At 74.7% G+C, this 18,338-nt stretch overlaps 2 protein-coding genes across 4 annotated transcripts in view; both read left to right on the forward strand.

Annotated features, from left to right (window-relative positions):
- The first annotated feature begins 1,266 nt into the window (after positions 1–1,266).
- Positions 1,267–5,624, forward strand: MMP9 (matrix metallopeptidase 9). The gene is made up of 13 exons (XM_074920097.1): positions 1,267–1,520; positions 1,713–1,951; positions 2,281–2,429; positions 2,653–2,781; positions 2,861–3,034; positions 3,111–3,284; positions 3,419–3,592; positions 3,714–3,869; positions 3,959–4,184; positions 4,330–4,469; positions 4,573–4,723; positions 4,808–4,911; positions 5,118–5,624. The coding sequence occupies exons 1-13, from the start codon at positions 1,377–1,379 to the stop codon at positions 5,225–5,227; spliced, it is 2,070 nt and encodes a 689-aa protein (XP_074776198.1). The 5' UTR covers positions 1,267–1,376; the 3' UTR covers positions 5,228–5,624.
- An 854-nt stretch (positions 5,625–6,478) lies between these two features.
- Positions 6,479–18,338, forward strand: part of SLC12A5 (solute carrier family 12 member 5) — a 29,038-nt gene continuing 17,178 nt past the window's right edge. For 2 of the 3 annotated variants that reach the window (XM_074920030.1, XM_074920031.1), the window contains exon 1: positions 6,479–6,593. In XM_074920030.1, the coding sequence (XP_074776131.1) occupies positions 6,485–6,593 (109 nt within the window). In that variant the 5' untranslated portion in view covers positions 6,479–6,484. Of the gene's footprint in view, positions 6,594–11,662; positions 11,920–18,338 lie in introns of those variants that run through there. The other variant, XM_074920032.1, reaches the window with a different exon arrangement.

The following is an 18,338-nucleotide window of genomic DNA, read 5'->3' on the forward strand; positions in this document are numbered from 1 at the left end:
AGTGAGCCCATCCGCCCCCCAGGGATGAGCCCTCCCTCGGGCGTGGGGGCTCCTCTGCGAGGGCACGGGGGCATGTGGCCCCGCTCCTCCCGCCATCCCCCGGCCGTGCCGGACACCAGCATTACCTGTTCGTCCTCTGGCCAGGCCAGGAGCTGTTTGTTTGGCTCAGCCAGAGCTGGGGTGATGCATGGAGGGGGGGCGGCTGCAGGGGCGCAGCCTGGGGCGTTGGGGAGCCGGGAGCACAGTAGGGAGGGGGTGGCCTGGGAAGATTGTCCTCCGGGGGACAGCTGAGGGCTCAGCGAGACCCCGTCAGCCCTGGGTTAGTGAGAGCAGGGGAAGGGGGACACCAGCACTGCTGCCCCCCTGCCTCCCCCAGCTGACGCTGCACCTTTCCCTCCACTCTGCTGTCTGGTTTCCTCTTGCTCCTCATCCCTGTTTGCTTTCCCCTTCGCCACTCTCATTCCCACAAGCGTCGGCACTTTGGGAGAAGCAGGAAAACACTGTCCCATGGCGAGGTTTTTGCTGTGCCGGGTGGGAACCTGAGTCAGCAGCTCCCTGTGGAACAGCCGCCGGTGAGGACGGGGCACCCCCATGTCCCACGGGCCTCGCTGGAGCGTCCCAGGCACAGAGCTCCCGGGCAGGCGCTGCCCCCGGTCCCACGGGGCTCTGCCGGGTGGCTGCGGGCGAGTGGGCCTGAGGCACCCGTGGGGTGTTGACCCACAGAACCTCCTGTGCCAGGAACGCTCTGCCCTGCCAGGGTGACGCAGCCGCAGTGGGGGACACGGGGGTGGATGCTGTGTCCCAGGAGGTGTTCGGCTCTCGGGCAGGCGGCCGCAGGCACCGAGGCTCTGGGCAGGGGCTCTCGGGGCAGCTCTGCCCGCACAGCCCCGGCGCCCACCCCGGCCCCCGTGGCTCTGGCTCTGGCAGCATCGGCCTCGGCCAGCCGAGCTCAGTGTCAGCCGGTGTGAGACCCGGCAGCAGGGTCCTGAACGCCACAAACCTCTGTCCTTGCCACCACCACAGCCTTGGGGACAGCAGGGCAGTGCCCCTCGCCACTGGCTGCCCCACCACAGGGCAGCCCCAGGGCAACCGTGCCGTGCCGTGCAGGGCCACTCTCCTCACGCGTGGCATTACCGTGTTTAGTAACGACATTACCGTGTTTAGTAAACAAGGTGATGAAACAGTTAAGGCAGGGAACGGAGGAGCCTGAGTGTGCGTTTCGTCACCGTGGGAAGGGAGCGTGAGTCGGCGGCTGAGGGGTCTGAGGGTGACTCACTGCCCTCCCCGCGCCATAAATAGGAGCGGGAGCCTGGCGGTACCCGGAGCAGAGCAGCGGGGACCCGGCACAGCCACAGCCCTCCTGCCACCACCACACCATGGCTCTTGTCCTCCTGGCCCCGCTGGCCGTGGGGCTGCTGGCCATCTCCTGCTGCGCGGCCCCTCTCCAGAGCAAGCCGCAGGCGGTTGTCACCTTCCCGGGGGAGCTGGTCAGCGCCCTGTCAGACCTGGAGCTGGCGGAGGTGAGGGGAGCACGGCCCCGCGGCCCCCTCCCAGCACCCAGGACCCCGAGGGGCTCCCAAGGCAGCAGCGTGGGGCCACGGGCCGAGCTCGGGGGCTGCCCATCTCCCTGAGCCCCCGGGGGTCTGTGGTGCCTGGGACTGCCTGTGCCCCCTCCCGCCTCGCTCAGCCCCCCGGCTGCCCTTCCTCCCCAGGGCTACCTGCTGCGTTTCGGCTACATCACGGAGGCGGAGGAGAAGACGGGCAGCAAGCACGTGTCCCTGGCCAAGGCGCTGCGCAAGATGCAGAAGCAGCTCGGCCTGGAGGAGACGGGGCAGCTGGACGCTGGCACGCTGGAGGCCATGCGCGCCCCCCGCTGCGGCGTCCCCGATGTGGGGACCTTCCTCACCTTCGAGGGGGATCTCAAGTGGGACCACATGGACCTGACGTACCGGTGAGTCCCTGCCCCAGGGGTGATGGTCCCTGGGGGACAGAGACAGCGCGAGGGCCCAGGCGGGGCGGCAGCCTCGGCCCAGCCATGCCTCAGTGCTGCTGGCGCAGCTGGGGCTCGGCGCAGCCAGTGACAAGCCGGCACAGCGGCAGCATCTGCTCCCCGGCGAGCATCTGAGCCCCGGCCTGAGGGTGGTGGCCAGCTGCTCCGCCCGGCCGTGCCAGTGCTGCTGTCCCCCCAGCGGTGGGGGCACATCCCCGCCACCCACCCAGAGCAGGGTGGCTCCTGCAGCATGAGCCGGGACCCTGCTGACCCCCGCTGACCCCCGGCAGGGTGATGAACTACTCCCCTGACCTGGACCGTGCTGTCATCGATGATGCCTTCAAGCGGGCATTCAAAGTGTGGAGCGACGTGACCCCCCTCACCTTCACCCAGATATACAGCGGCGAGGCGGACATCATGATCATGTTCGGCAGCCAAGGTGATGTCCTGCGGGGAGGCCAGGGGCTGGTGACGGGCCCTGCCCATGGCATTGTCACCCCGGGTCTCCCTGGGCCACGTCCCCACGTGCCCAGGGTCCCTCTGTGCATGTGAACGGGCACACGCGCACGTGGGCTCACAGGGCGTGCGCAGGGCTCGCCTGTTTGGCGTCCGGACACACAGCGGGGCTGTTAGGGCTCCTCTGAGGGTGCTTGTCCCCACAGAGCACGGGGACGGGTACCCCTTTGATGGCAAGGACGGGCTCTTGGCCCACGCCTTTCCCCCGGGCCGGGGCATCCAGGGCGATGCCCACTTTGATGACGACGAGCTCTGGACGCTGGGAGCTGGTTTAGGTAAGGGCAGGGCCCAGAGGGCTGGGGGGGCCGACGACGCCCACCCACCCTGTTGCTGAGCCGCATCCCTGCCGAGCAGTGGTGAAGACCCGCCATGGGAACGCCAATGGGGCCGACTGCCACTTCCCCTTCATCTTCGAGGGCCACTCCTACTCTCGGTGCATCACGGAGGGGCGCACGGACGGGCTGCCCTGGTGTGCCACCACCGCCAGCTACGACCGGGACAAGAAATACGGCTTCTGCCCCAGCGAGCGTGAGTAGCGGCGGCTGCAGCCCCTGCCCGGCCCCGCGGGTGCCCAGGGCCTTCCTCACCCCCCCTCGCCCTGCAGTCCTCTACACCAACGGCGGCAACAGCAACGGGTCCCCCTGCGTCTTCCCCTTCGTCTTCGAGGGCACCTCCTACGACGCCTGCACCACGGACGGGCGCTCTGATGGCTACCGCTGGTGTGCCACCACTGCCAGCTTCGACCAGGACAAGAAATACGGCTTCTGCCCCAACCGAGGTGCGGGCAGGGAGGGGGCATGCGGGGAGGGGGCGTGCGGGGTGGCTGGTCCCCCCACTGCGATGCACCTGGTGGGCACCCACGGGGCCTGGGGGCTGCACCAGGGCCCAGCCCCACTGACGCTGACGCTGCAGACACGGCGGTGATCGGCGGCAACTCCCAGGGAGACCCCTGCGTCTTCCCCTTCACCTTCCTGGGACAGTCCTACAGCGCCTGCACCAGCCAGGGCCGGCAGGACGGCAAGCTCTGGTGTGCCACCACCAGCAACTATGACACCGACAAGAAGTGGGGCTTCTGTCCGGACAGAGGTACCAGCCCCTCGCCTGCACTCCCCACCGTGCCGCCGCGCTGGCACGCTGCCTGTGGGTGCCACGGTCCCCGGCCGGCGTGTCCCGTCCCGCCGAGCACTGAGGCCGGTGCTTTCCCCAGGTTACAGCATCTTCCTGGTGGCTGCCCACGAGTTCGGGCACTCGCTGGGGCTGGACCACTCCAGCGTGCGCGAGGCCCTGATGTACCCCATGTACAGCTACGTCCAGGACTTCCAGCTGGACCCCGATGATGTCCAGGGCATCCAGTACCTCTACGGTGAGCGGCCGCACCGCAGCCGGGCACGCCGGGGGTCCCGTGGCGCCGGGCCAGCCCCCAGCCTCACGCCCTCCCCTGTCTGTGTTCAGGTCGTGGCTCTGGCCCCGAGCCCACTGCCCCTGCGCCTGTGCCCACCGAGGAGCCCCAGCCCATGCCCACGGAGGCCGGCAGCACCTCCACCACCGAGGAGGAGGAGGAGACGGCGGAGCCCACGGCTGAGCCCGTTCCTGTGGACCCCAGCCGGGACGCCTGTGTGGAGAAGAACTTCGATGCCATCACAGAGATCAACGGGGAGCTGCATTTCTTCAAGGACGGGTGAGCGGCAGCACCCGGCACCTCCTGCCCTGGCGAAAGCCGGGTTGATGAGGGGGTGTGGGGGCACATGGGGCTGTGCCAGGGGTGTGGGGACAGGGGGCTGTGCCAGGCCAGGGTTATCAGGGCAGCGGACCTTCCCCACCAGGAAATACTGGACCCACTCGTCCTTCTGGAAGTCGGGCATCCAGGGCGCCTTCTCCATGGCAGACACGTGGCCCGGCCTCCCGGCTGTCATCGACGCCGCTTTCCAGGACGTGCTCACCAAGAGGATCTTCTTCTTCGTGGGTGAGCTCTGCCCCCGCCGCCCTGGGGGCCGGGGCGCGGCGAGGAGCCCGGTGCGGCCCGGCACCCTCGGGGCCGGCTGACGCCCGTGCTCCCTCGCCGGCAGGTCGGCAGTTCTGGGTGTTTTCTGGCAAGAGCGTGCTGGGCCCGCGGGGGATCGAGAAGCTGGGCATCGGCAAGGAAGCCGGGCGCATCGCGGGGGCCCTGCAGCGGGGCCGCGGCAAGGTGCTGCTCTTCAGTGGGGAGAGCTACTGGAGGTGAGGGGGTGCAGGCGGCTGCGGGGGGGCGAGGGCCGCGACGAGGGCTCCCGGCGTTGCTGAGCACGGCTCCGCTCTCCCCAGGCTGGACGTGAAGGTGCAGAGGGTGGACAAGGGCTACCCCCGCGCCACCGACGACGTCTTCACCGGCGTCCCCCTCGACGCGCACAACGTCTTCCTCTACCAGGGTGAGTGGGGAGGCGGCGGGGGGGCCGAGCCGTCACCCCCCGGCCGCCCGGCGCAGGGCGGGGGCCGCTCCCTGGGGCAGGACACACTGTCAGCCCCGGCGGGTCCCTGCGGTGGGCTGGGGGGGCCCTGGCCAGAGCCGTCTGCTGGGGCCAGACCCCCGCACGCGGCCGCCCTCCCGCTGACCCTCCGCCCGCTCCTCGCCCAGACAAGTACCACTTCTGCCGGGGCAGCTTCTACTGGAGGATGACGCCGCGGTACCAGGTGGACCGGGTGGGCTACGTCAAGTACGACATCCTGCAGTGCCCCCAGCACTGAGCACCCGCCGGCCGCACGCTGCTCCCTGCCTGTCGCTCCCGGCTCGCAGCCTGAACCCCCCGGGGGGCCGGGGCTGCCCCCGCCGAGGTGGGGGCTTTGCAGTCTCCCTGGCAGGAGGGCGCCGGGAGTCCCGGGGCCGCCCCTCGGGAGCTGCGGGCGCGGGGAGCCCCGGCTGGGGAGCAGGCCTCTCGCCGCAGCCGGCACCGCGCCCCCCTGCCCGCGCCGGCTCCGGCACGCAGAGGCGTTTGCCCGGTGCAAACCGCACACGGATTTCTCACGGCTTTGTCTTTCTCCTGAGCCGGCCGGGCCGGGCCGCGCTCCGCTGGGAGCTGGTCCGCGGGGACTGGGCCGGGGCACGGGGCGCTGCCTCGCTCCCGCCTGCTGCCCCCTCCGCCAACCCCCCCCCGCCCGTTTTTAATAAAGACGAACCTTCGGACGTGGCCCCCGAGCTCTGTCAGCCGGCCGGGCCCGGCACTGCGACCCCCAAAGCGCCGGGCCGGGGCATCGCCCTCCCCTGGGCTGGGGGGTGCCAGCGTCGGCGGGGAAGGGGCGGCTGGGCGGGGGGGCCGCAGGCAGCTCACCCTTCTGCTGGGGGCTCCGAGGGTCCCTGGGTCCCAACGTCCCCCAGTACCCGCCCCACGCCACGCGCAGCCCCCCGGGCCCCTCCTGCCCCCCGCGACCCCCCCGGCCCCAGCTCCCCCTGTGTCCCCGGCGGTGGGGGGTGGCCGTGGCGTGTGGCCGCCCCGCCCCCCCGCTGCAGACTGGACCCCCCGCTGTGGGCTGACGACCCCCCCCCCCCCCCCCCTCCGAGCCGCAGGGCCAGCGGCGGGGCCGTGTCCGTGTCCGTGACCGTGGGCTGCCCGGGGCCGTGGCAGGGTGGGGCGGCCGCAGCCCCGGGTCTGTAATTAGCTGTAATTAGCGGCCGCGGTTCCGCGCAGGGCGGGGGCAGAGCGCGGCCCCGTCCCGTCCCGCCGGGGTCCGGTCCCAGCACCCCCAGTGCGGCGGCGGCTGAGGGGCGGAGCGGCCCCCGGTCCGTCCCGTCGAGCCGAGCCGAACCGAGCTTAGCCTAGCCGAGCTGCACCGAGCTTTGCCAAGCCGAGCCGAGCCGAGCCGAGCCGAGGGGAGCCGAGCCAGCCCTGCAGCCGCGGCGGTGGCGCGGCGGGCGGTGCCGCGGGCACTAGGACCCCGGTCAGCGCCCGGCGGGGCCGCGCTCGGCGGCCGCCGGGGCCCGGAGCCACTTGTGGAGGCGGCGGGGCCATGAGCCGGCGGTTCACCGTCACCGCGCTGCCCCGCCACGGCCCCGCGGCCGCCCGCGGCCCCGACCGCGGCGCGGGGGGCGGCCGCCTGCCCGGCCGCGACGGCAGAGGTGAGCGCCCGGGCACGGCCGGCGGGGCGGGCGCCGCGGGGGGGGCTCCGTGGGGCAGAGCTGGGGGGGCTGGCCGCGAGGGGCGGCTCCGTGGGGCAGGGTGCGTGGGGAGGGGTGTGCGGGGCAGAGCCCGCGGGGCAGACCCCGGGGAGCGGGGTCCGTGGGGAGGGTCGGCGGGGCAGGGCAGGGGCGGGGGCGGGGCAAGCCCGTCGGGGGGCGCCGTGGGGGGGTGCGGAGTCGCCCCGGGCCGGCAGGCGGTCGGCTGGGCCCCTCGGAGGTGGCGGGGACCGCCGGAGAGGGGCTGGCACAGGGCTGCGGGACTCGGGGGGCGGGGGGGTGCAGAGCGGGGAGCGGGGTTCAGCTGCCCGGGCGGGACTCCTCAGCCCCAGGCCACCTCCCGGGGCTGCCGCCGCTTCCCGGGACATCCCCCCCCCTCCCGTGCCCCTCCCAGGGGGCCAGAGCCAGGGATGGAGCCAGGGTCACGGCCGGGGCGAGGCTGCACGTGGCTGCTCGGGGGGGCCCTGGGGGTCGTTGGGTTGTGAGGCGATGGCTGGGCCGGCGTGAGGGCGTGGGGAGGGTGGGCTGCGGCCCACCGGGCTGCGGGGGGCACGGGCGGTGGGGCCGGCAGGCCGTCGCCTCGTGGTGCCCAGGGGACCCGATGGCGTCACCGGAGCCGTATCGATCCCAGAAAACCGGCCGACGGCAGCACCGCGGCGCGCGGAGCCGTGACCTTGCGCCCTCGGCGAAGGGCGCTGGTGGGAGGCAGCGAGCAGCTGGACAGGCGCCGCGACACCCGCCCCGGGCTGCGCCCCCGCCAGCGGGCTGCGGTGCCGGGGGTCCCCTGCCCGGCGTCCCGGCCGCGGTGGGATGGCACAGGGCTGGGCCTGGTGGCGAGCAGGTCCTCGGCCACTTGTCACCCACCGGCCTCCTGGGGCGGCTGGGCCTGGCCCCAGGGCTGTGCCGGGGCAGAGCGGCCGGTGCTGAGCTGGAGCCGCGGCCAGAGCCCGTGGCCCTCCAGGAAGGGCTTATCGGCTCGGCGCTGATCCACTGACGGGGGGCCGAGGGGGCCGGGCGAGGAGCAGGCCTGGCTGGGGGGAGCTGGGGGCAGCGGCTGAGGGGCCGCGGCAGGGAGGCGCAGGGGCCGCGTCCCTCCCCGGCCGAGCTGTGACCTTGTGCCCTCGCAGAGGACAGCCAGCGGCCCGGCCCCGACCCTGGGTCGGCCCCCGCCGTGGTGGGGGCTGTGCCGGGCTGTGTCGGGGTCCCTGTTCGCGCCCCGCATTGCTCCGTGGTCCGGGGGCCGTGGACATCGCCTCCCGGGGGATGGATGGGAGCGGGTGCCACGGGGCTGGCGCGGGGCCGCGGGTGGCCGGGTCCCCGGGGGTGCTCGGCGTCCCCTGGCCCTTCCCAGTGTCACGCGTGGGGCTGGCGGCGGAGCGGGGGTGGCAGAGGCCGCGGGGACCTCGGAGCAGGTCCCGGGGCGGGAGCAGGTAGGGGCTGCAGCCGGGCGAGCTGCTCGGTGCCGGGGCAGCGGGAGGGCCCCGGCGCTGCGGGACCCCCCGGCCCCCTGCAAGGGCAACCAGCCCGGCGGGGGGTGGTGCCGCGCTCCCTGCGCCGTGACGGGGCCGCGGGGCCGCCGCCGCCGCCCCCCCCCCGGCCGGGGAGGGTGTTCAGCCCCGAGCGGACCCTGGGGAGGGGCTGCCCGGTGCCGCGGGCAGGGTGCGGGCAGGACGCCGCCGCGGGGAGCCCGGGCCCGGGCGCAGGTCGCTGCTGCAGCACGGCCGGGGCTGCGGGGGGGGCGGCGGGGGCTGCGCGGGGTTTGCGCGGGGGGCGGCGGGGGCTGCGCGGGGTTTCGCCGCCACCAGGCGACGCTGCCGGGCCGGGCCGGGCTCCGGCGGGGGGGGTGTGCCCGGCCCCGCCCCGCCCCGCCGCCCGCGGGACGCGGCCGCCCCCACGGGGGTGTCCCCCGGCACCCACGGCGGAGGGGGGCCGGGGAGCGGGTGAGGGTCCCCTGGGACCCTGCCGTGCGGGGCTTGGGTCGTGTCCCCCCCCGGCGGCGCCGGCTGTGGGGCAACTGCCCTGGCTCGGGGAGGGCACCGGGGCATCCCTGGAGCGGAGCCCCCCCCTCCGTGTCCCGAGGCAGCCGGGCTCGGCGGCAGTCGCCATGGCAACCAAGTGGTTAAGGAGCCTCTCTCGTTGCCATGGAAACCGTGCCCGGTGTCATCCCTGCCGCCGGCTTCTGATGCTTGGGGGGGGGGAGGTTCAGCCGCTCTCCCAGCCCCCCCGGGGGAGGGCGGAGCCGTGGGGCCGGGCTGCGGGGGGTCGGCCCCGAGCGGGGGGGGCGCAGCTGGGGGGTGGGGGGGCGGTGGGGACCCCACCAGCCCTGGCTGCGTCCCGCCCGCGCAGCTGCTGCACACAGGGACCTCTCCTGCGGGGCCGCTGCCCTGGGGGGGGCCGGGGTGTGAGGGGGGGGCAGGGACCCCGCGGGGGGACGCGGGACACCCCAGTGCCTCGGTCAGCCGCGGCCCCGCTCCCGCCCCTTCGGGGAGCCCCCGGCGAGGGCCCCGGGGAGCTCGGGGGCCCCTCGGCTGCGCCGCCGGGAGCGGGGCCCGGCGCATCCCCGGGCCCTCACGTCCCCCTGCCCTGCCCCAAATCCCCCTGCCCCAAATCCCCCTGCCCTGCCCCACCGCCTCCTGCCCTGCCCCACCGCTCTGCTCTTGCCCTCGGGCAGCCACCGGCCCCCGCGCTCCCTCCACGCCCCGTCCCGCCGCTGGAGCTGTTGGCAGGTCCCAGTGTCACCTCCGGGCTCTGTTTTTGCGAGACGCCCCCCCCGTCGCGCCGCGGTGCTGCCCCGGGCTCACGGGACGGGCGGGCGAGCACGGTGGGGGCGCAGCGCCAAACCCCCCGGTCGGCCCCGGCTCCGTCTGTGCATCGCTGACACCCCCCCCCGCGCCCCCGTTCCTCCGGGGGTCCCCGCTGCCCCAGCTCTTCTCTCCCGGGGGGGGTCTGGCCTCACGCCCTTGACCCCCCGGCGCTGCGAGTTGCTCCCGGCCGAGCACCGGGGGAGGCTGCCGGGTGTGCCCGGGGGTCTGCGCCCCCCCCGGGGGTGTCCTGGCGCCTCCGGCCCGTGTCTCGTTCCTGGGGAGTTTGACTGGGGCCGGGGACAGGACAGGCCGTGGCGGCGACCCCCTCCCCTGGGGAGGGGCTGCGGGGACGCCCCCCCCCCCGGCTCTGCGCCCCACGGGGTGTGCAGGGGGGGTCTGGGACGCCCTCGGGGGGGGTCTGCGGTGGCACAGGGCGGTTTTCAGGGGTGCTCCGTGTCCCGGACCGGCTTTGGGGGTCTCGCACAGCTCAGCAATCTCCTCGGGACGAGGCGGGGGGGTGCAGAGGCGTCGTGGGGTGGGTCCATCTGCGCCGTGCCAAACCCCTGGCCTGGCGGAGGAGCCGCGCAGCCCCCCCCGGGCAGCCTCTCGCGGTTAAATCGGGCGCTGACGCCAGGATCCCGCCTGCCCCGGGGCTCGGGCGCCACTTGCAGCTGATCCCCGCCCGCCCCACGCCCGGGGAGAGCCGCCTGCCCCGGGCCGGGTTTCGGTCAGTGCCGGGGGGGAGACGAGCCCCCTCGGTCTGGCTCTGCCCCCGTGACCCCCTCAACGCGTGTCGCCCCCCCCCCCCCCGCCGGTGGGAGCCTGCGCATGGGCTGAGCAAATGCTGCCGATCGCGCCCCCCCCGCGCTCTGATGGCAAATCCCGGCCCCTGAAATGGAGCCATAATCCAGGGATTAGGGGATTAGTGGTCTTTCACGTGCTCCCTCCCCCCCATCTGTTTTAACAGGAAAATCCCTCTTGGGCCGAGCCCACGCGCGGCGCCCCCTGCGCCCCCCCCCCCCCCCGCTGGCCGCGGCCTCCACGCGTGGTGGGTGGGCTCTGCACCCCCAGGCCCGCAGGCAGCGCGGGGGGGCCCGGCCCGGCCTTGGGGAGCGCTGGGCCCCTCCGCGGGACTCGGGGCCGTGGAAGGGGCTGGCGGGGCCGGTGCGAGGGTCCAACCCCCCCCCCCCCGCTCTGCAAGGCGAGGGGCCGGGAGCCGCTGCGCCGCGGAGCATCTGGCCCCGCACCAGGAGAGAGTAAACAATTAATTAGGGCCGTCAAGAAGTAACGAGGGGCCGCGGGCGGTCGGGATCCCGGCCCGCCCCGGAGGAGACGCCGGGAGCTGCAGCCGGCTCCGGGCCCGGGATCGCCCCGGATTTAGGGGGTGAGGGAAGGGGGGGGCTGCGGGAGCGCTGCAGCCCCCAGCCCGCCCCGACCCTCGCGGCCCTGCCCGGCTGGGAGCGGGGTCCGGCCCCTTCGCAGCCCTTCTCCTGGGTCGCGGGGGGTGTGCCGGGGTGTTTGGGGTGACCCCGGCCCCCCTGGAGGCCTGGGGGTGTCAGACCGAGGTCGCTGAGTTCTGCGAGCAGCGCCCCCCCCCGCTGCAGAGCTGCTGCTGGGGGGGGGTCGGCAGCCCCTGCCCGAGCCCGGGCCCCGCTGCCGGGTGCTCTGGTCGCCCCCCGCCATCCCGGGGTGCCCTTGGGGGGTGGTGGCTGCAGGCCGCGGCCTCCTCGAGTGGGTGGGCTCCGACACCCCCCCCGGCCCGCCAAGGAGAGCCGCTCTGCCCGCTGCGTCCTGCCTGCACCCCCGGGCCCCTGCCTGCGCCCCCGGGGTGTTGCCGCCCGCATAAGGATGCTCAGTGTGCTTGGCACTAGCCCCCCCCCCCGGCCTTGCTGCGGGCGGGGGCCGGGGCTGCCCGGGCAGGGGGGGGGGCGGGGGGTTTCCTGGCCCCGGGCCTCGCCGTCCCCCGGGAATGCGTCGGCCCCGCGGGCGCGGGGTGCCCGGTGCCGGGGCTGCACCGGGGTGGGGGTGCGCGGAGTGCGGGGGGGAGGACGTGCGGGGGGGGTGCGGGGCCGTCCCGCCCGCGCCAGCCGGGACCCGCAGCGCTGCCGTGCCCTAGTTCCCCCCCACCCCGGGCTCAGCGGGAGGCGGTGTGCGCTCCGCTCCGCGCCCTCCCCCGCCTCGCCCCTGCCCGCCGCTGCTCCCCCCCCCGGCGGCGGGGGCAATGCCTCCTGCATACGTGATGAAGCGGGCGGCCGGGCTGGGCTCCGCCGGCAGCAGCGAGCCGTGAGCCCGGGCGCCTCCGCACTGCAGCCCCCTCCCACCGGCGGCGGCGGGGGGCGGCGCGGGGACGCGGCTGGGCTGCGGAGCGCGGTGCTCGCAGCTCCCGGGCAGCGGCGGGCGGGCGGCCGGCGCCATGCTGAACAACCTGGCCGACTGCGAGGACGGCGACGGCGGCGCCAGCCAAGGTGAGGGACCGGCACCGGGCACCGGGGGACCCCGGGGCGGCCGCCTCTGCCGGGCTGGGGGGCCGGGGCTCGGCGCTGGGGGGTGGCAGAGGCAGCGAGGGGCCGGGGGCCGCGGAGGCTCGGCGCGGAGGGGGGAGCGGAACGCGGCCGCCGGACCCCGCCGCCGGGCAGCACCGGCACCGGCCGCGACGGCGGCTCCTGGTCCGCGGCCCCGCGGGGCTGCGGCGGGCGGTGCGGGCGGTGCGGGGCTGCTCCCGCTCCCGCTGCCGGCGCCTCCGCGCAGCCCCGTCCCCGCTCCCGCCGCTGCGGCAGCTCCGGGAAACGGCGGCGCGGCGGGGCCGAACCGTGCCCGGGGCTCGCCGGGGACCCTCCCGGGCGGGGGCTGCGGGACCGCGCTCCGGGCGACCCCGCCGGGCAGCGGCCGCTGACACCCCCCGGGCAGCCCCCGGCGGCCGCGGCACCGGCCCGCTCCCACCCGCCGGCACCCCCGCAGGGGTCCCCGCGCCCGGCTCCTGCACCCCCCCCCCCCGGATACCTCCTCCCCATCCCTCCGGCTGCCGCCCCCCCACCCCGGATACCTCCTCCCCATCCCTCCCTGCCGCCTCCCACATCCCCGCTGCCGCCCCCCCATCCCTCCCAACTGCCGCCCCCCATCTCCGGCTGCCGCCCCCCCACCCCTCCCCGCCGCCCCCCGCTCCCTCCCGCCGCCCCCCCCGGCCCCACCGCCCCCCCCCCGGGGCCGCCGCCGCTGTCCGCGGTGCTGAAGCGGCCGCCCGGGCCCAGCGCCGGGGCCGGCAGGAGCCGCTCGCTGCGCCCCGCAAAGCCGAGCCCAGCCGAGCCCAGCCGAGCCGAGCCGGTCGGCCCTAGCCCGTGCCATCCTGTGCCCCCCCGGGCCGTGCTGCAGTGCAGGGCCGCTGCGAGCCGCGGGCCACGGGCCGGGGCTGCGGGCGGTGGGGCCGCCGGGCGCTGGCAGCAGCCGCATGGGCCGCGGTGCTTTGGCCTGAGCAATCCCCGGGGCACCCGCCGACGGCCGAGCTGCTGCGGGGGGGGTCCCCGAGCCCTTGGGGGTGTTCTGGGGCCCTGCGCGGGGTCCTGGGGCCATGCGGGGCCGCGTCCAGCCCCGGGCAGCCGGGGCAGCGCAGCAGCAATCCCGCAGGTGTTTCCGTCGGGGTCGGGGCGGGTTGGGGCCGGGGACAGGCAGCCACGGGGACCTGCGGTGCCCCTCTGACTCCCCGCAGCCCCCCACCGGGTGTCCCCGCTGCGGGGGGGCAGCCGGCCCTGGCAGTCGCTGCAGAACTCCCCGGCTGCCTGCAGTGAGGCTCTGGGCACCGCCGCGACAAGGCTTTTGGCGTTCGCTCTGCTCCGCCGACCTGAGCCTGTTTATTTGCTTGTTTATTCCCGGCTCCACTCAAGGTCAGGGCTGGCAGGACTCTTCGGGGGCACCTTGCTGGGCTGGGGGGATCCGGGCTGGCCCCCAGCCGTGCCTTTCCCCGGTCTGTCACCCTCCCCTTGCCCTCTGCAGCATCAGGATCTGTCCCGCTCGCTGCGTTTCCATCGCAGCGGTGCTGGCGGCGTGGCCGCGGGCGTTTCGGCCTTGCTGGGCTCTGGCGGGAGGGGGCTGGACACGCTGCCGCCACGGACGGAGCAGCCGGGCTGTCTCTGGAGCGGGGCCCGGCGAGAAGGTGCCCTGTGGGCCAGCGGCCGCGGGGCTGGAGGGGGGGGGGGCACCGGGGCGCTTGGGAGAGCAGGAGAGTGTCTGCGGGGGGAGGCACAGAATTGCTACACCCCCCCCGAGGGTCCCACTGAGCTCCCTGCAGGGCCCGTGGACGAGCTGGGGGGTGGCAGAGCTGTCGCATGTCAACGGGGCCTCCCCCCGCGTCCCGGCTGCTCCAGCGCTGGCCGGCCCGCGACTGGCGGAGCCCAGCGGAGCCGCCGAAGCCCTGGGTGCCACTTGGGCACTTGTGTCGGAAGGGCCGAGCACTGTCCCCGCTCGGGTCCCCGCTCCCTCGCCGGCGGGACCCTCGTGGCAAGGGCTGGGCGGGCTCCAGCCCCGGCAGCCCGGCGAGGGCTCGGCCGGCGCAGACCCGTGGGGAGCGGGGGGGAGCGGGGGGAGGCAGGGCCGCCGCCTGCGGTGTCCCGGCTGGCAGCGTGCACCGCTCCACTCGGGGTGCGGGGATGTCAGCCGCAGCCCCGCCGCAGGGCTCCAGCCTGGCGGCACCGGGCTGCCCGGGGAGTGGAGCCCCGGGGCCGGAGCTTTGCCGGAGCTTCTGTCCACGGCCATTTCCGAGGCAGCGCTGGGGCTGCCGGAGGATCTGGGAAGCCGTTTAAACGCAGCCAGGCAAAGCGCCTGTGCTGGAAATCCTGCGCCTGCAGGGCCGGCTGATCAAAGGGAGGATAATCCTGGGTTTAGAAAGGAAGAGGATAGGTCTGAAGTAGCAGTTGGTCCAATTTGGGTCAGGCAGCGAAAGAATCCAGCCCAAAAGGCCACTCGTTGTGCTCGCCGGCTGGAGGGGCAGAGCACAGCGCCGGGGCGGGGGGAGCACCCCAGCCTCCCCTCCCCACCAGCAGAGCCAGCACCGCCCTGCGCGCTGCCCCGGCCACCCGTGGGCTCTGCCTCGGTGGGGGCTGCGGGGGCTCCATGGCCGCTCCAAGGGTGACTCTACCCAGGGCAGCTGGCAGATACCCTTGGGGTGGGGGGGGGGAGGCAGCTAGGGCCAGGCTAGTGGACGCGTGGCCAAGACCCCTTGCTGGCCGGGGGTGACAGCACAGCGCTGTGGCCACCCCGACCAGCCGCTCCTGCAAAGCGGCAGCAGCTGGGGACATCAGCCAGGGCCACGTGCTCCCCCATGTGCTGCCGGGGTCACCCTGGGGTGCCCCTTGATGCGGGCAGAGCCCCGGGGAGCGGGAGGAGGCTGCTCGCCAGCAGCAACTCCAGAACACTCTGGCAAAAGTCAAGGTGCCCCGTGCGCCTCTGGGCGAGCCCTGGGACGTCCCCGAGCGCCGAGAGCAGCCTCTGGGGCTGGTGGGGACTGGTGCGGGGGGGCGGCGCAGGAGGGGCCAGCGGCCAGGCCTGCACAGGGGGTCCCCGAGCTGTCAGCACCCCTGTGCTGACACCCGGCGGGCCTTGAGGTGCTGCAGGAGCACAAGCAGACGTGTGGGGGGAGTGTGGGGCTGGGGCTGCCCCCGTCGTCCGCTGCTCCCTCCGGCTCCTGCCGCAGCCCCAGCACCCGACGTCCCTGGCCAGGGCTCGCCGTGTGTGGTGGCCGGAGGGAGCCGGCCCTTGCGATGTGCCCCGGGGGGAGGCGCTGGCCGGGCAGGAGCAGGCAGCTGCCCCGGCAGCAGCTCTGGTTTAATTAGCCCCTCGGGTTTGGCTGCCTGGGCTCCCCCCAGCCAGTGCTCGGTGCCCTGCGCCACGTAAAGTGATTAGGGAGGATTTGGGATAAGCGATGTGACGCTTCCCAACCCAATTTAGGGCTGAGTAAAAAGCCAGCGGGAGATCAAACTGTGGCTGGTGCTGCAGCCCGAGCACTGCCCTGCGGGGTGGGGGAGCTCCCGGGGGCACAGGGATGGTCCCGGGGGCCTCGGGCTGCCAGTGCAGGCAGCGGGGTCAGCTCTGGGACGCCGTGGGCAGGCAGGGTCAGCGGGACCCCCGCCGCGAGTGGGACGGCGCGGTGCCTGCAGCGGGGCCGCAGGTTCCTGCCAGCAATCCCGCCGTGAGCCCTTCCAGCCGCCGCAGCAAATTAAAAGGCCGATTGATGTTGAGTGATCCCTGGGGAGGGGGGCGGCCGAGCGCCGGGATCGAAGCCTGGCATGGCTCGGCTCTGCTCCGCTCACGCGTCCGGCTGCCTGGCCTCGGCGCTGCTGGGCCCCGTCCCGCGCTCCGGCCCTGGTGCTGCTCACCCCCGGGCTGTGCGGGGACACGGGCAGGCCTGGCAGGCGCTGGGGGGACCTGGCAGTGTCCCACGTGTCCCCACAGCCCCGAGGTGTCACCTCTGGGTGCCCCTGGGCAGGGACTGGCTGTGGCGGAGGGGGGGACGCGGGGTGGGCCCTGCCGGGGACGGGCCGCGGTGCCCCTGCCTGCCTCTGCCCGCACCGACCACAGATCCTGTGGCAGCCGCCGGGGAGAGGCTGCACCAGCCCCTCTGCGGCAAAATGGTCTCCGGCAGGAGCGGGGAGCGCATCGTCACCTGGGACCCCGCGGCCCCGGCGCTTAACTCCTTCCAGCCTGTGGGGCCGGGGGGAGGCGGGAGGCCGGGGTCCCCCCAAGCCGTGCCCCGGGGACGCCGGAGCCGTGCCACGTGCACGTCCCCGTGTCCCCACCTCCCGCCAGCCTGGGGCATCTCCCGCGGCTGATCCTCCGGCAGCGCTGCCAGGCGAGGGGCTGCCGGGCCCCGCACAGCTCCGGCAGCCCGAGCAGTGCCAGCACAGGGCCGCGGTCCCCGCGGTGCCGGAGAGGGACGGTGCCCCCGGCCGGGGGCTGGAGGGCCCGCGCGGTTTGGGGGCTCTTGTGGTGCCGGTGCGTCGCGCGTGGGTGCCCTGAGGTGCTGCTGGCGTCTGTCGCGCAGAGCCCGTGGGGTCGGGGCGGGCTGGGGCCGGGGGGTCCGACGGGTGCTGGTGGGCCGGGGCGCGGGTGCCACGCGGGGCCGGTGTCCGGCCGCCCGCGCCGTTACATAAGAGTGGGAGCCGAGGCGGCCGTGGCTCGCCGTTGCCATGGAAACCAGCACGGTGATGTCGTCGGCTGGGTACCAGGCGGTGAGGCGAGGCCCCCGCGGGCTCCGCTCTCCCGGTGGAGTCCCAGGGCCCCGCCAGGCTGTGAACATGTCCCCCCCTTGCCAGGCTGCCCCCACCCCTGTGGCCCTGAGGTGCCGCCCGGCCCCGCTCGATCCGGGTCGTGGGGGGGCAGGTGGGCTCTGGAGGTGGGTTCTGGTGTCCCCATGCTGGGGACTTGCCCCACCATCGGCCTGGAGAGCGTCCCCGTTGGCATGGTGGCCACATCCTTGCGGTCCCCAGGGCTGGTGGGGGCCGTGGTGAGCTGGGGGGTGCCAGCCTGTGCCGCCGCCGTTACCTAATGAGCGCTGGGTGCAGCACTGTAGACCAAACCCAGAGCAAGGAGCATGTCGGGTCCACGCTGAGAACCACTTGTGCACCCTTCGGTGGGCGACACGGGGCAGGGCACGTGCCAGTGGTGCCGGGTGTGCGTCCACAGGGGCTCTGAGGTGACGCTGGCTGGATCCATGGCCTGAGGTGTCCCAGCGCCACCACTGTGGCCATTCCTGCACAGGAGCCTGTGGGCTCTGCCCCGTGGTTTGGCCACACTGTCAGGGACACTGCGGCCCCACTGCCCCACGCTGGAGGAGCCTGGGGACCTGTGTGAGGTGTGGGGGTCAGACTGTGGGTCGGTGTCACCTGCGGCGCTTGGGGCTTTGTCCCCTGGTCAGCCAGGAGCAGCCACATCTGCCGGGGAAATGCAGATGGTGAATCACCACCATGCACAGGCAAACCGGCTCCCAGGATGCCGACTGTGAGTCAACTGGCAGGAGGCAGGTGGTCTCCAAAGGACCGGCCGGCTCCAAACGGCGGCGGGGTCTGTTCTGGGCTGCCGCCGTGGGTCTGTGGCTGCACTGCCCTGGCCCCTGGGCTGTCCCTGTGCCCCTGGGTGCTCCCAGGCTCAAGGCCGGCGGAGGGGACGGCTCTTGCCCTGGGCCCGAGGTGCGGAGCAGGTCGGTGACCCTGCCCATGCAGGCAGCTGCCGGGTGCCGCTGGCGGTTCAGTTGCCCTGGCCGCGGAGCCATGGTGGTGGGGATGGGAGCATGGTGGGAGCCCCCCCCTCCTCCCACCCGGGGCCAGGGACCAGCCGCTCTGCCCAGCGCCACATCCTTTGGCCCCCGCCCCACGCAGCCCCTGCCCCTCTCCCCTCCAGGCCTCTGCTCAAGGCTGCGCCACTCCGGCGGCACCTTCCTCACTGCCGCTCCATTTCCAGCCTGATTTATTTCTGCTGCTCTGCAGCTCGGCTGTTTTCCTTGCTATTAAGCCGGCTCCGGGTTTCTCCTGCATGAGGTCGTTAATGCAGCGAGCAGCCGCGGCCCTGTCCCAGCAGCTCTGCGGGCTCTGCACTGCTGTGGGCGGCTCCTGCCCTCGGCAGGGGCACTGCCGGACCCCTCCCCAGCCTGCGGCACGGCCGGCGAGGCCGCAGGCCCTGCCCTGCCGCTGTGGTGCACGTTGGGGAACAGGACCAGACATCTGGCCGCTCCGCGCCTGTCCTGTTCCGCGCTGGCGTGGCGAGCGGCCGGCCGGGTCCTGTCCCTGCGGGCACAGCGCTGCGGGCAGCCCCAGCGCACTCACCCCACGCCGTGAGTTATTGCTGCCGGCCGTCCCACCGGGGGGGTTCCCCCGGATCCACACCGCTCGCCTCGCCGCGT

Source organism: Athene noctua, chromosome 16 (genome assembly GCF_965140245.1).
Source record: "Athene noctua chromosome 16, bAthNoc1.hap1.1, whole genome shotgun sequence".
Lineage (NCBI taxonomy): Eukaryota > Metazoa > Chordata > Aves > Strigiformes > Strigidae > Athene > Athene noctua.

What these genes read in the sequence shown, in the direction of transcription:
- MMP9 (XM_074920097.1), top strand. Translation starts at nt 1,377, where the DNA reads ATGGCTCTTGTCCTCCTGGCCCCGCTGGCCGTGGGGCTGCTGGCCATC. An exon ending in CAGACCTGGAGCTGGCGGAG is followed by an intron (nt 1,521 to 1,712) that starts GTGAGGGGAGCA and finishes CTTCCTCCCCAG; the next exon opens with GGCTACCTGCTGCGTTTCGG. An exon ending in AGTGGGGAGAGCTACTGGAG is followed by an intron (nt 4,724 to 4,807) that starts GTGAGGGGGTGC and finishes CGCTCTCCCCAG; the next exon opens with GCTGGACGTGAAGGTGCAGA.